General features: G+C 42.3%; 1 protein-coding gene across 1 annotated transcript in view; it reads right to left on the minus strand.

Moving 5' to 3' along the window:
* PTBP3 (polypyrimidine tract binding protein 3) overlaps positions 1–12,850 on the minus strand; it is a 60,024-nt gene extending 47,174 nt beyond the window's left edge. The window contains exons 1-4 of the mRNA XM_069776604.1: positions 12,750–12,850; positions 11,654–11,722; positions 10,884–10,952; positions 8,798–8,860 (exon numbers count right to left, since the gene is read on the minus strand). Coding sequence (XP_069632705.1) covers positions 8,798–8,860; positions 10,884–10,886 — 66 coding nt within the window. The 5' untranslated portion in view covers positions 10,887–10,952; positions 11,654–11,722; positions 12,750–12,850. The remainder of the gene's footprint in view (positions 1–8,797; positions 8,861–10,883; positions 10,953–11,653; positions 11,723–12,749) is intronic.
* Between the last annotated feature and the right edge of the window lie 3,773 nt (positions 12,851–16,623).

Below are 16,623 nucleotides of genomic sequence, written 5' to 3' on the forward strand. Positions count from 1 at the left end.
CTGAAAATAAGCATAGGAAAATGTAAGGTCCAACTATTGTTTCACTAATTTTGCACAAATGTGAGTGAGCAAGAGAAATGAAAATTACAAACCACACCATTTCTGCATCAAAGAAGTTTACACTCGAATGAGGACATGGTGTAGAACTGCATTACAATCCACTGTATTACAGGAATTCACAGCAGAAGTTGACATGGGCCAAATGTAGGTATCACTCTAACAGTTTGCTGTTCACTTAAACTGAACAATAATATGACACTTCACAGAATTTTATGACTACATTTCTTTTATTACTAAAGAGAAAAAAATTTCAGTAATGCTAAGTCTGCATCTGGATGTACAGACACCTTTATACTTCCAGCTGTCACATTTAAGACTGACTACATCAGAATTTAAAATAAGATACACCACTACCAACTGTATCGAACCTGCAGTTTCATGCAGAAAGTCCAAACCAGACATCATGACCAGAGTCCACAGGTCAGAACAGTATAACATTATATACTTTGCATTTATGCTAGATACAGGGCAAGAACCTAAGGAAATAATATTTTCCTCTTGAAATTGTGTATGTCCCATCAATATGCAATTTGAAGATGCCAGGAAGTAAATCATTAGCTTACGAGAGAAAACACAGACTTCTTATATCAACCATGCCTTTCTAGAGATTCACTATCACAGAGGCTTTTCTCCTCCTCTAGGTACTTCCCTCTAACATATGATGTCGAGACTGCTCAACTGATTTGAGTCACTGGGAGAGGCTGCAGTGGAGCAAGGAGACCACAGTAGTAAAATAAACCACTATCAACAAAAGCAACCTTGAGCATGGGATTATCTTGACCTGTAAAATTAGTGTGACAAGTTAAGTTTTTAAATGAACATAAATGTACATTTTCATTCTTAAAGTATGAAATACCTCCCCTCAGTATGAAGGCTTTAAACTCATCCTAAAGGACAAGAATCTATATAAAACTTTGAATGCTCCAGAGACCAAGCAGGCATCATGACAGAGAAGCAGAGCTTCCTTTGAAACTGTGCATCAAAAAGATGACAGCTTTTCTTCGTAGCATCATCACCGATTTATGATTTCCAACAATGTTGTTTTCCAGTAGTTTAAATGCAAACTTTACTAGCAATAAAGATTAATGTCTATGCTTCCTAGTTAGTTTAACGCTTAAATATGTGAAGATGAAAATTTAGGTTTTCCTCATGAGTTAACACAGGTTTTTTGTTTCAAGAGAAAGTTACTTCAATATATTCCTTTTTCAAACAATCAATAGGACACTCAACACCATCCTTACTAAAATCTTCATCCTAATTCTTAATAAGTAATTGAATGTGTGAGTATGTCTGTAAATAAACACTGTACAGAATGAAGTCCTGTACAGTAAGATGATACTTTGCCTTAAACTTAAGGGGTTTTGGTTGAAATCACAAATGTATCTATACAATGTCATATTGTGTATGGTTTTGTGCCATTTTATGCTTTACTATGAACCAATCAGAAGATGTTTACAGGATGTAAACAACCAGTAACCTAAAAAACCCACAAGTAAGTTAGGCAGAATTTGGGCAGAAGAAAATTTACATAGCCTTAAAAAGTACAAAAGTACCATAACTGGACAATCTGGTTTATAATTTGTTATTATTAAAGGTTAAAATTGAGAAAGAAATACAGCTAAGAGAAACAGAACAAAACCATGAGGTTTATGATTATCAACATGGCATCAGCAAAAACCAGGAAGGGTTATAATAAAAGAAGTAACCAGTGTATGTGAAAGGCTATAAAGAGATTCCTACCTTTAAACCAACTACTAAGAGATCTGTAACAACACCGTAGAAAAAACATGAAGAAAGAAAATTGAAGATGTTAGCAAATTACTGCAAAGTAATGGTAAATAGGTTAAAGGAAGAAAGAAAAACATTGTTATGAAAGTCAAAATATGATGAGTTGTGCCTTTTTTTTTTCTCTTGCAAAGGAAATAGTTTAACAATGCATTGCATGGAGAGAAAAAAAGAAAACGACTGCCAGGATCACAATAGCAATCAACAAAATTCTGCAAAATTTGTCTGTGAAACACACCCTTTTCACTGTTCATTTTTAACCCTACTTCCTTCTGAAAACAGAAAAATGCACAAACAAGATTCCAGGATACAGTGTTTATCAGCAGCTCTACCTTGTAGCATGAAAGATATTTACTTTTGTTACTTTGATTTCTATTGTTCTGCAGAACTAAACATACATAACTTAGTTTAAGAAAATAATATTTGGGGAAAAAAGATCTCGCTTCCCATGCATCCAAAACCCGCCATGGATTCACAGGAAGCTACCAAAAAGATTTGTCTCTCAACTGATCAATCATTCAATTTAAAAGCATGAAACTACTTTTTCTAACTTACAAGTTTTCAGAGCGTTACAAATTGTCTGGAAAAAAAAAAGAATTCCATTCTCAACTTAACCATGACACTCTAAACACATATGTTTTGGATTGTTTGCCTTTTGAGTATTTAATTTTCAGCTTCACATTTAAAGCTTTTCTCCACAACTACAAAAGCCAGATATTTTTTATTTTTTAAAAGGAAGATTCATGTTCTCAAACAATCACATAACTCTAGGACTAAAAGCTCTAAGAATTGCACACTTGAAGTCAAGTGGTTGGAAAGTAATAAAAATCTGCATGATGATGTGCATCACATAAATTAAGTATTACTTGAATAAGCTCTTGTCCTAATAGATGAAAGATTTGCATCAAGATCAACAATAGAGTACAATACTTCTATTCACAAGCTGAATTTTTAATTACTACTTAATATTTTCTAGGAGAGTAGTGTAGTATGCAGGAAAAACATAGTCACAGCTATGATACCCACAGTTCTTGTCCTTCTTGTCTCATTTGTGTTTTGTTTCCTCCCCACTACCTTAGCAATGTTTATCAGCTTCTCACTGCATGACACTTTCTCATGCAATAGTCTCTGTTCCTCAGCCCAACTCTGCTTCATCTGTTGGAACAATTAGTAATAAACTAGCCACTGTAGGAATCATCCTTTAGATTAAAGCTTCAGTATTAACAAAGTAATCATATAAATGAGGGCAAAGTCATAATCTCAGACTGTCTGGAGACTCAGGAGACAGTACAACATTAATTTTTGTTTACATTCTCCCCTGTATCCAGAAAGCCTACATCTTTTGTTTACATGAATGCTCCATCTTTTCAGTATATATGGACATGTATTGGCTTTGTGTGGCAAGGTTTTGGTAGCGGGGAGGGGGGGGGCATTACAGGGGTGGCTTCTGTAAGGAAGCTTCCCCTGTGTCCGGCAGAGCCCCTACCAGCTGGCTCTAAGACGGACCCGCCGCTGGCCAAAGCCGAGCCCATCAGTGATAGTGGTAACGCCTCTGGGATAACAGATTTTAGAAGGAAAAAAAGTTGCTGGGACAGACAGAAACGGCAGCCGGAGAAAGGAGTGAGAACATGTAAGAGAAACAGCCCTGCAGACCCCCAGGTCAGTGCAGAAGGAGGGGGAGGAGGTGCTCCAGGCGCCCAAGCAGAGATTCCCCTGCAGCCCGTGGGGAAGACCATGGTGAGGCAGGCTGTCCCCCTGCAGCCCAGGGAGGTCCATGGTGGAGCAGGGGAAAAGTGTGATGAGTCCTGCCCCTGAGGAGGATGAAGCAGCAGAAAATAATGTGTGATGAACTGACCATAAACCCCATCCCCGTCACCTTGCGCCGCTGCAGGGGTTTGGTAGAGAATCCAGGAGTGAAGCTGTGCCCGGGAAGAAGGGAGGGGTGGAGGGAAGGTGTTCTGAGATTTGGTTTTATTTCTCATTACCCTACTCTGGTTGATCTGTAGTAAATTGAGTTAATTTTCCCCAAGCTGAGTCTATTTTGCCCATGACGGTAATTGGTGAGTGATCTCTCCTGTCCTTATCTCGACCCACAAGCCCTTTGTTATGTTTTCTCTCCCCTGTTCAGCTGAGGAGGGGGGAGTGATAGAACGGCTTTGGTGGGCACCTGGTGTCCAGCCAGGGTCAACCCACCACAGGACAAGATCTTCTCCTCTCTTATTCCCTCTGCTAAGTATCACCAATGACAGAAGACAAACTTTTCTCTTCAGTTTTAATTCACAATAGTACATCCTCTAACAGTCTTCATTTATTCCAACTCTGAATAGAACACACAAGTTAGCTGGCGAGATAATAATTTTTCCTGATCAAAGTATACTACGAAGTGATTTAACAGTAACACTAAAATCATATTACTGTTAAGCATGACTTCTTTAGTTTTAACCCTATTATTTTGCTTACAAACATACAATCAACTGTGGGAGAAACATGAGTCTGAGAAGAAAACGTATGAAGCAAATACAACTCCTGAATTTTATTAATATTTAAATCCATGCATCCTGTTAATAGTCTCTGTGTTTTATAAAATACTGATAACTAAATGAGGTACCACCTCACTGAGACCACCTTTGGGCAGTCTACAGTTTTAAATTAGATTGCTGTGGGTAAACATCAAGTTATTAACACTCATTAGACTAGAACACAGTTTTAATCTAGTCTTTGGATTGTATGTTTTGAGAACTCTGGATCCTGCTGAGACCTGGCTTTTTTCTTGTCATATGTTATGAGTCCCTCTCCCTGTCTGTTAAGGTACACTCTGAAACAGCAACTAGTACTATGATAAAGAGCTCCTCCAAAAGAACATTGCTCACAACACGCTAGGCTACGCTTGTCACAAGTGTGCACTAAAAATGCCCATTTTGTACACAAAACAGATGAACCCTATGGCTCCAAAATAAAGTTGACAAAAATAAAAAATTCCTAATGAATCATAATCTTGTTCCTTGGTGATTCTACATCAAAGACAGTATTTATGTTATTACTGCCCACTCCTCAGCCCTACAGAGGGCAACCATTACACAGCAAAAAGAAGCAGCAGAGAGCAGAGGCAATAGGGGAACACAGTATCAACTGAATGATCTTTGCATTTACGTAGAAGTCCCACTAGCGTATATAAATATAATATACACAGATACACTTGAGACTTATTTTACATGATGGTGAGACAAAAATTGCCATTAGCAGTGCCATTAGCAAAACAATTTCCCTACAGAACATATGCTATGGGATCCTGCAGATAAGACTTAGCAATGACTAGTTATTTTCAAGTTACTTTTACATTTTCAAAGCACTTAATTTTACTTCAATAAATTTGTTTTCTATTTTAGAAAACAAATCCATTGTACATACACAAGGTCTGTTTCAACAAATTGAAAGGCATATATTAGTGGACAAAGCAGGGCTGTACAGAATAAAAGGAAATTATATATAAACACAGTCTCCTCCAGCAACAGACTTACTTAACACTTCCAAACTAATGACAATTAAGACAACTCAGTTTCTGAAGCAACAGATAGCTGCTTTCAATCTGGGAAAAAAAAAAAAAAAATCTGGAACTGCATAGATTTATAGACACTAATTTATTTTGTTTACCAGGAAGTGATGCCTATACCCATTGACCTTTCCTTTAAGCACTACTTTAGATCATGCATTAAGTTGACCTGTAAGACTGGACAATATATGTAGTTTTGCCACCCATACCTTCACTCACATTTTGGTACTCCATCTCTGTAAATACTTGGTTGTCTGGAGGAGAAAGACCAAGGGGAAAAAAAACATTTACAAATTAAAAAAGCCAATGTATTGGGTTTGCGTGGCAAGGTTTTGGTAGCGGGGGATTACAGGGGTGGCTTCTGTGAGAAGCTGCTAGAAGCTTCCCCTATGTCCGACAGAGCCAAGGCCAGACCCGCTGCTGGCCAAGGTCAAGCCCATCAGTGACGATGGTAGTGCTTCTGAGATAACAGATTTAAGATGGGAAAAAAGTTGTGGCAGCACAGAAACAGCAGCCAGAGACAGGAGTGAGAACATGTAAGAGAAACAACCCTGCAGACCCCCAGGTCAGTGCAGAAGGACGGGGAGGAGATGCTCCAGGCACCTGAGCAGAGATTCCCCTGCAGCCCGTGGTGAAGACCATGGTGAGGCAGGCTGTCCCCCTGCAGCCCACGGAGGTCCACGGTGGAGCAGATCTCCACCTGCAGCCCGTGGAGGACCCTACGCCGGAGCAGGTGGGTGCCCGAAGGAGGCTGCGACCCCGTGCGAAGCCCGCGCTGGAGCAGGCTCCTGGCAGGACCTGCGGATCTGTGGAGAGAGGAGCCCATGCTGGAGCAGGTTTTCTAGCAGGACTTGTGACCCTGCAGGGGACCCACGCTGGAGCAGTCTGTGCTCCTGAAGGACTGCACACCGTGGAAAGGACCTGTGCTGGAGCAGTTCATGAAGAACTGCAGCCCGTGGGAAGGACCCACACCAGAGAAATTTGTGGAGAACTGTCTCCCGTGGGAGGGACCCCACACTGGAGCAGGGGAAGAGTGTGAGGAGTCCTGCCCTTGAGGAGGAAGGAGCAGCAGAGACAACGTGTGATGAACTGACCCCAACTCCCATTCCCATCCCCCTGCACCGCTGGCAGGGGATAGGTAGAGAATTCAGGAGTGAAGCTGTGCCTGGGAAGAAAGGAGGGGTGGGGGGAAGGTGTTTTAAGATTTGGTTTTATTTCTCATTACACTACTCTTGTTTGATGGGCCATAAATTAAGTCAATTTTCCCTAAGCCCAGTCTGGTTTGCCCGTGATGGTAATTGATTGAGTGACTTCTCCCTGTTCTTATCTCAACCCATGAGCCCTTTGTTATATTTTCTCTCCCCTGTCCTGTTGAGGAGGGGGAGTGATAGATAGATAGTACATGGTGCTTAGTTGCTGGCTGGGGTTAAACCACAACAGCCAAACAGCTCAAGAGACTGAGGATGTCTGGAGTTTGTATTCATCTTTATAAAACTGATCAGTTTTATAAGGAGAGCAAGCTTTTCTATACATCCACCAAGTTTTATTACACAGAAACAAGTTCACTAGCACTGACAGAAACCAAATGAAAAATGAACAGATCCCCTACTTTTGAGTTCAAGAAGTTTCCTGCACAGAAACTAAGTTTTGCACTACAGCTTCCACCACATCCAAGGTCTTACATTGTGCAGTGAATGAATGACTTCACAAAAAAATCATTACAGATTTCAATTGACTGTGTTTTGGGAAAGGACAGGTAACCAAAACAAGGGGGAAGGAATAGACCTGAAGCTAGAGTAATTTTCCTGGTAACACAACCTCAGAACAAATAACTTGTCTGTATACATGGATCCAGGAAGAGAAATCAGAGACTAGAAAATAGAAACAGATGAACTGACAAATAAAAAAAAAAGTAAGAAAATGAATGGACTATAGTGGGTAATAAAATGAGAAAATTAACAATGAAAAAACCCACAGAAATGGAACCGGAAAGGAAATCCTAATCAAGCCTAGCAAAGCTAGGTAGGAAAAGAAAGCCTAACAAAACCAAGAGGGATTACATGTAATTTATGAATTAAACTAAGTCACCTGGCAATGTTACAAGTCAGTAAAATACCCAGATGCTGTATTCATTTAATTTGCAGTGGTTTTGGGGGTCACTGTGGCAACATGCATTCCATGCTGACTGCCAAACAGTATTGTAATTGTTTCTCGCCTAGAAAATACTACAGTTAAAAGGCTGAAGGCATATAGAATCATAGAATCATTTAGGTTGGAAAGACCTTTAAGATACAGAAGTCTTTGAAGCATAGTTTGCATGCTCAAGTACTACCCTTGAAGTATGTTGTCACTCTGGACAAGTGCAAAAATGTGTTTTGAATCCTCTCTTTAAAGTGTCTATGACCTTTTTCAAAGTATTGCAGTCTAGGAATTACCTAGTAAGCAAGAATTGAAAGTTGGAGCGATACTCTTAACGAAGTCACTGCAAGGTACAGTAGGACAGATCTGCAGTGGCCTGCTCTTCATTACACATGGAAGTTATTTCACATCCTTCTCTTGTGCCACTGCACATGTAGCTACCATTTCACCTAAAGACAAGAAAAGGCTTACCAGTCCCTGATTTCTCTTCATGGTCTGATCCCAAACCAGAAGACACGGTAAGATTTGATTTCTGCCTGTACCTGAACTGTTTTTGGATCATCCTTACTCCCATGATTAATACAACTCACCTCCCAAGAGACAGTAATGTTTTGTTTGAATGGTAGGATCCTAGTAGGGAGTACTGACTCCACCATACACTTGTGCACTTGCGTGAAATATGCACAGCTGCACAGAGTGTACGTATGCAAACATTATTTTGGCTCCTTTGCTTCTGGTATTCACTATTGAGAAAGAATGATGTCTTCGCCTTGACTTTAAATGCCCCTGTAATACACCGTGTCTCCTAATGAATAAGAATGGCAGCAAGTTAAATTACTTGTAGTACAGTGTAATTAAGAAAGTCAATTGCAGAGATAATGGTTAGATTATTGAATCATATAAGCATTCATTCCACTGGGTTTCATAGGAAATTTAGGGTGTGGCCTCCTGGTCAGTTTAAGATGACCCTAAGGCGGCAGCAAGCAGAGGCAGTCATGTCATTCCCCACCCTTGTGTTCTTACAGCTCCCCCTTCAGTGACTAACAACTGCAAGGCAGCATGGTACCAGAATAATTTACTATGCAGTTCACACACAACAATTGCTACATCATAAGGGAGATGCAGAAATGTGCTGCCAAGGATGGTGCTGCACTTTTGGCAACAGTCCTGAGTTTGAACAACTTCAGTTAACAAGGAAACAGCAAGAGTAGGGAAGAGTGGTAGCAACAGGAACAGTCAAAACACTTTTTCCTTTGCACCTACCCAGTCTGCCGCGGTGTCAGAAATGCTGCCTCTTACTCCAATATGAAAGTCATGTCCACAGACCTGAAAAGATAGGGTCTATTTTCACATGCTGAAATGAGGAGAGGGGGCGGGGGAAGACTCTCAAATGTAGTCTTCCACAAAGATTAGGCAGCACAAAATTAAATTAGAAGTACAAATTACATACAATGGTCAAAAGCAGAAAAACCAAAAGCAACAGTGCAATTCCATGCAACAGTTAATGAGTGCAAAAGAAAAGAATTAAGAACCGTACCTTGAAACAGCAGCTGTAGGCATACTTTTATTACATAACTAACTCTCATCTTCATATTTTGACACAATATTATGTTTAATCAGGATATCCTTTAAAAGAAAGTCAACCTAAACACACTTGTGCTAATCACTTAATGCTTCCACAGGTTCTTCAGCTAGCACAGGACTAGTTTAGCAGAAAACTTGATAAATACTCCCTGGTAGGACCCAGCATACTTAACTGCTTATCTCCACCCCACAGGGTACCTAAGCAGATTAATTTTCTTGACTATAGACCAAATCAAATAAATAGTAATTTGACAACTGGTAAGAAAACTATGAGATCAATTTATATTACGCTATTTTGATGTTTCTGATTGTGACAGATGATTCCCATTTCTGATTGTATCACATAGTAGTAGTAAACAAGTTTGATCAGTGAACAGCAGGCTCATGAGGGATGATTTCATTCACATTAGGCCTACATTAGACATTTTTCATAAGCACATCACTCAAAGTGGGTTAGAAACAGGTATTGATGAAGAAACTACAGGAAAAAGTAAGCCAGGTAATTCTACTTATGTAGAATATAAATCCGAAAAAGGCTTGTGAGCCAGAAACCTAAGGATAATAACATGCAAGTGGTTGACATCTCTTTAAGAATTTGAACATCATCTTCCAGAATTCAGAAGCCTTTTGAAATCTTTTTAATCTGGTACCAGAGTGGCTGAATTTAACTTGCAAATATAAATTCAGCTGCTGTGTTTACTGTTGTTCCTGATTTTTTTCTCTTACTAAGCCACAAGGAAGTCACTAACCTCAGTTAAAGAAAAATATACATCTATATACATATCTGGGCTGCCTTCAATAGTCAACAAAAACTTATAGTTCATACCATTACTAATTTCTTTGAATTTAATCAGTTTAACTTGAATCACATTTTCCTCCAAATGCAATGAAGAGCCAATTTCTTTGCCACAAAACAGTGGAATTTTTACAGCTTTCTAGAGAATCTTCCTGATCCAAATAAAAATAGTTTCTCTCTTCATAGCTCCTCTATGTATTCTTACCCTTACTAAATATAAGTTTTAGATCTAAATTAGCCTCAGTATCCCAGAGAAATAAATCAGTCCCTGTATTTAATTTGCATATTAGTGCTGATGAAGTGTAATTTTACTTATTTTACTCTTCCTATTTTTAAGAGCATTTAACAGCAACAACAAAGAAGTCACAAGCTGGTTTATGAAAAATTTTAAAATTCTTCATGCAAGGGCAGTTTTAACCAGTCATGGTCTTCACAGCTTGCATTTTCACCTAACAGTTTGGAAATCCTCCAATCAAGTCCAATTCTCAGAAAGTCCTTAGCATCTTCTAAAAAAGAAAAAAAAAAAAAAAAAAATCACACCCCAAAAAACAGGCCTTCATGAAGCGTCACAGGCAGCATCTAACAACTCAAAGCATAGTCAAACTTGCAGTTATGATCAACCACCTGTATCATTACTGAAACACCTAAAAAGCTCTACTTAAGAACATTTCTTAAAAACCACCCAACTGATTCACCTTTAATGCACCTTTAGTCTTTGCTTTACTCTCTGACAACCAAGTTTATTTGGAAGGTTCTACTTTGTGATGTCAGATTTGTACAATTTAAGAACTACGTATGTTTTGCTTATGCTATTTCTACTCAGAACAGAATGAATGTCAACCTTAAGTTACCTTTAATATTAGTATTTCAGGGCAGTAGACTAACTGACACATGCCCCTTCCCTCCTCTCTCAACTGAAATAACAAAAACTTTACCAAAATTAAAAAACAGTTTCCAAAAGAAACTCACCATACTAGTTGAAAGTGAACAGGGATATCATGCAAACCATACACTCAGCTTAGAGGGCAATTCCACAACCTAGGAGAAAAAAAGATTTGTATTGTCAAATGGCTTAAAAGAAAAATAAAAATTACATGTTCCTCATAAGCACATTTGATATTAATAAAGAGGATAATCTCACTCCGGTGAGAACTTCCTTAATTTTCTTTTGAAATTCTCTAGAAATTAGTTTCAAAGCTAATGTGACAAAATGCTGATCATAGCAAAATTACTCATTAAGTTTTTTTAATGTATGTGCATTTTGATTAACCAGCATTTATCCGAGAGTGTTCTTGTCAATCTGCCTCCTTATCAAGGCTTCCACTGCAACAGACTTAAAAGACATCAGAAAAGTTTGGGCTGCACTGCTTTGAGTTGTCAGAAACAACAACAACAAAAAAGTCTTTCTAACTTCTGTTTCAGAATTCCTAGATTTCAAGCACAGGTAAGATTTTACGGGTCACTGAGGTACAGCATGCACTTTAAGTTAATAATATCTATGTCTCTCCATGAAGTTAGAAGCACCGTCATCTGTGCTCCGTGCTGGCCTCCCCGGTGCCGGCCGCGGCCCCTGCCCACACCAGGCGGCAGATGGGGCGTTGGTCCTGCCGCTCCCCCTGGCTGGGCTGTCGATCGGTTAGTACCTGCCACCGCTGATCTTTAGTGATCATTTCCATTTTCATGTATGTGTACTGTTATGATGAAAAAAAAAAAAGGAAACAGCAAAGTACTTTACTGACCTTAGGCACAGTTACTCTCCTGGGGCAGCTGAATCTTCCACCGCTGTCAGACTTCCGAGGCCTTGGATTCTGGAATACCAATAGGCAAAGGAAAAAAATACCAGCAATCACGTTAGCACTTAAAAAGTAGTGAGGGAAGTTGGCAGTAGACATAACAAACTTGGTTTGATTACTTCTTTTCAAGTTAAGAAACTTTATCGAGACGCAAGACAAGAAGTTGGTGTATATCACGCGACCGCAGCAACGGGAGTGCAATGCTTCAAACTTGTGAGAAAAGATCTTCTGAGGACCACGTACTGGGTAAGCTTTGTCGCTCTAACAACTTACTGCGTATTTAAGGGCTTCACGGCTGCCTATAAAAACGCACTTAGCGTTACAAGAGAAATCGTTCCGATTATCGATTAACCTTGCGGGCGAGGTGTCAATCAGTTCACTTCCACATACGCACTGCTGTCAGGCACCGGCGACGCGGCAGACAGCAGCACCCCCTCGTTCTTTCCGCTACAGACCACCACCCGCCGGGCTTGAGGTACAAAACTTCAGTCACGACGCGGAACTGCGGTCCCCAAGAACTCACTCGCCCTTCAGAAAGCGGCGCGCCAAAGGGCTTTTTTTGAACGCCTTAAAAAAAGGGCAACTCGGCCATAAGCGGCAAGACCCGCCAACCAGCGGCATCCGAGGGGCGAACGCCACCTCCGCCCCGGAGCGCCGGCGGCGTTTCGGGACGGCAGCCCAAGCCCCGCGGAGCATCCCGCCCGGGAGAGCCGCCGCCCGCGCTCCCCGCAGCGCTGCCGCGGCGGGGGGGAAAGCCGGCCGCCCGCAGCGCCGTGGGAAAGGCGCGCCCCGGCCCCGCCAGCGAAGCATAGAGAAGAAGGAGAGGAGAAGAGCGGGGCAGAGGCACGAGAACGCAGAAAGAAGAGAAGCGCGAAAGCCGCAGGTACCGCGAAGCTGGGGCGCAGTAGCGGCCGGTCAGTCGGCGCCGGGTCAGCGGCGGCTGCCGCTTGCCTTCGCGCACGAGCACCTGGCGCTGCAGCCCGCGGCAATATCCCCGTCCCGAGCCCGGCCCCTCCGAGACCCGGCCCCCTGCGACACCCACCTTTCGCCTCGCTCCGCTCCGAGGAGGAGGAGGAAGAAGCCAAGCCGGGCCGGGCCGGGCCGGCCCCCCGCCTCCGGAGGCCGCGCCCCGCCCCGCCCCAGGCGGCGCCAGGTGAAGCCCTCCGGGGACGGACTGGCGGGCGGCCTCCGCGGCGACCGGCCGCCGCCCGCCCCTCAGCGCGGCGACCGGCCGCCGCCCGCCCCTCAGCGCGGCCCCGGCCCCGGCCCCGGGCGCGGGGCGGCGGTGGCAGGTACTAACCCATCCACGGCCCGGACAGGGGGAGCGACAGGGGGCGGGGAGACCGGCGCGGAGCGCGGATGACAGACAGCTGCCGCGGGCGGGGCCGCCGCCCCCGCCCCCCTCCGCTCCGCCCCTCCCCTCCGCGAGCCCTGGCGCAGGCGTACTGAGGGCTGGCAGCCGGCCGGCAGGAGCCGGCGAGCCCGCCGGCGCGGCGGGGGCCGGCGCGCGCCCGGCCCGGCGCGGCCCGGCCCGTCCGCGCCCCCCCCTGCTCGGGTGGCGCGCGCGCGCATGCGCGGTGCGGAGGTCGGGGAGGCAGCGGGGCGGCTCGGGGGGGCGGGGGGGCGCCCATGGGTCTCTGCTAAACCCCTGCCTGGAGCGGGAAGGATTAGTGCGCGCGGGAGGTGGCTTCGTTCGAAGCGTGGCAGAGTGTGTCGGTCGCTTATTTGGCCGATGCACAAAGTCACCTGAAAGTAAAAGCTGAAAGGTAGCGAAGACACCGCGGTGTCCGGAGAGGGGCAGAGCCGTGTGCTTTCGGAAGCCGTTTGCAGGTCGCTGCCCTGACAATGTGAAGCCTTTGACACAAAGTGGGAAAAGGCTTGCGTAGGTTATTTGTTCAGTGCCTAACACAATCGCAGCGCATGACACCGTCCTTCACGGGAAACAATGGGATTTGTTACCTGTTTGCACCTCCCGGAGTTCGCTCCGTGCGAGACTTAGCCCGGCACACGGGCTGTTGGTGATTACAATCCCCCCCTCCCTCCCTTCAGGCAACGGGAATCTATTTGGTGAGCAAACGGCAAGCCCCTCCTGGCAGATGACACCGATCATCCGTGTCCCATCACCCGCCAGAGGGTATCGGCGCTGAATGTGACGGGACATCTTTTGAGTCCTGCTGGGCGGAGGACAAGTGGAAAGGCTGGCGGAGAAGCCGGTAGGCAGCAAGTTCACCAAGCGCTTGGCCCGATCCCCGCCTGCATCCAGAAGCGCCCAGGAAAATGGGTGCTTTGGAGTTCATGGAACGTACGCACCAAAATGGGGGACTGGGCTTGCTCATAGGCTGTAGGCCGGGAGTCCTGTTATCTGAAAAAAGAGTGAAACTTTTTCAGCTGAAGGTTATGAATTCTACGGTGGCAAGACACCGCTGTCTCTCATCCTTTTTCTCCCTTTTTTCCCCCCGAACTTGGTAGCATACCAGTCTGTCTTTGCTATCACGGCTGCCAGTGTGGACAGCCCATACCCCGTATTGGGGAATTAGCCTGACCTTAAAAAAAACTAGGTAATTTGTCAACCAGGTTGGTCCCTTAAAAAGTGTGTCTGTATGCTGTGTTTCTAGTTCGGGACTGTTAGGGCAGGAGGCAAGAAAAGCATCTTGTAGAGAGAGGGAAATTTCATTTCCCCTGTGTACCTCCAAGTTTTTGTGGTTTGATAGCACAACCTCTTATGTCCCTTAAACTCAGCCTGAATTCTCTGACCTGGGAAAAGTTGTGATCTCAAGTGGAAATTGTGAGAATGTTGTTGTTTCATATGGTTTCCACCTTAGACCAGGTTTTGGTGTAAAGGTTATCATCACTTGTGAATAATGAGGTTATGACAGTGTTGTTTGATTTAATTGGTCAATTTGCAAGAGCAAGTTCTAGAAAACAGTAGATTGTGTTAAGAATATAGGAGTGTTTAAAGGTTTGCTTTTCTGTTCCCCCATGAAATACAGGAGCGAGACAAATCACCATGATCAAAAAACCCCACCCAGCATATTGACAGCTGAAGTAAGATTAGAAGTACTTTGGTGAGTATTCATTTGAAAAAATTAATTTTAGTCGTTAACACCAGGCTCAGAATTGATGATATTTGAATCAGTTATGATGAGAAAAGGAGGGGAGAATATATATGTGAATATATATGTATTCTAATATATAGGCTAATAGATATATTCTAATGTTAGAATATACATACACACATATGAGAATATACTAATACATTTTCAATATATTAGAATATATATGTTAGTAATTGTATACATTTTTCATATAAATAAAAATTAATAATTTTTTAATCTTTTGAAATATCTTTTCTTTAGAGGTCAGATTGTGAAAAGTGCCTTACAGTTTCATCCCTTCCTTGGCCCACATGTTTCTTGTTACAATTTAAATATACAATGTAATTTAAAAATACTATGACGGTTCTCCTGTAAATGGTCTGTATACTATAAAAATAGAAATAAGTGTGTTTCGCCAATAATCTAATCCTGCTGCCGATGAAGAATGCTTTTAAATTAATTTCCAACTGCAATTCACAAAGCCAATAGAAATTTTGATAGATCGTGGTAATAGAAAAAGAAAATAAATCCTTTGTGATAGGGTCTGCAAGCTGGTTGTTAACACATGCAGGGAACAACAGAAAGGAAGAAAAATTTAAACATTCCCTTCCTGGGAGGGAAGGAGCAAAGGGGAAAGAGACAGATAAAGATAAATGTGAGGGAAAATACTTCAAGGAAGAAAACTTGGGCTTTGAGAGTTATATTCCTACTTTCCCTGTGACACTTTTAGTGTTGTTTTTTTTTAATTGGTCCACTTATTTTACTCATTCTTTTCTTTTCTGCTTGCTTCCTTGATTGGCTGTGTCTGTTCCTTTTTCTCCTTTTCTGGTTTCTTTAAATTGCATTCTTCTTGATCCATGTCAAATTCATGTTTCTTGCAACTTTAGGGAAGTTGGTGCAGTTGTGCTGTCTATAAACTAGGTGTGAGTGATTGTGTTGAATGGTTGTGTTGTGTTTCAGCTGCCTCTTTTATAAGGACATATATAAGGACAACTGAACGATGGTCTTTAAAGAGGTATATGATGTAATTTAATTAAATAGAACTTCAAGCAAGGACAGAGGTCTATATGCACAGATCCAATCATAGAATCTGGGCCTGGGTGCACAATAATTAGCCTACTCAGCATGCAAATATGATTAGACAGACACAATCAGTCAACATGATCTATTCTAAAGAAACTATGTTTTACCTGTTTTCAGCAGCACAGAATTTTATTGACAATTAGGTTATTCTCTTGTCTCTTAGGTTATTCATATCAGGTTTAAAGAAACTAATACCTACTGTATTTTTCTCGTTCATATTATTGATATTCCTATTTTCCATATTACTAATAATTTCTTACCCCGTGAAACAAATAAAAAAAAGGCCTGTTTTTCTGTTTTGTAATTTTGTTCTGTCAAACTTATTGCACAAATCCATTCTGGAATTTAGCTGATCTGTTTATCACGGAAGAAAACTTTTTATAGATTCTCAGCCCTGAAAACACTTTCTCCTTTCTGATTCCATCAGTTTTTAATGCTTGCCACAAAATCAGTATATAATCTTCAAGTCATATTGTTCCTATGTGCTGTAACCAGGAATGCAACATTCTGTGTACGCTGATTCAGTACCAAAAGCAGATGTAGAACCCTTGATTCCAGACCTCTCCATTTCTTCACTGGGTCTGATCTGGCATGACTACCTACCATTCTGTGGTTTAGTTTACACATCCATAAGACAGAAATTGTACTTATTATGAAATTTAAGGAAATGAATTTGTCTGAGAAAGAATATGTTCAGTCTTTTCAGTGAGCAATTTAGCACCATCTTTGCTCTTTTCT

This window comes from Haliaeetus albicilla, chromosome Z (assembly GCF_947461875.1).
Source record: "Haliaeetus albicilla chromosome Z, bHalAlb1.1, whole genome shotgun sequence".
NCBI lineage: Eukaryota > Metazoa > Chordata > Aves > Accipitriformes > Accipitridae > Haliaeetus > Haliaeetus albicilla.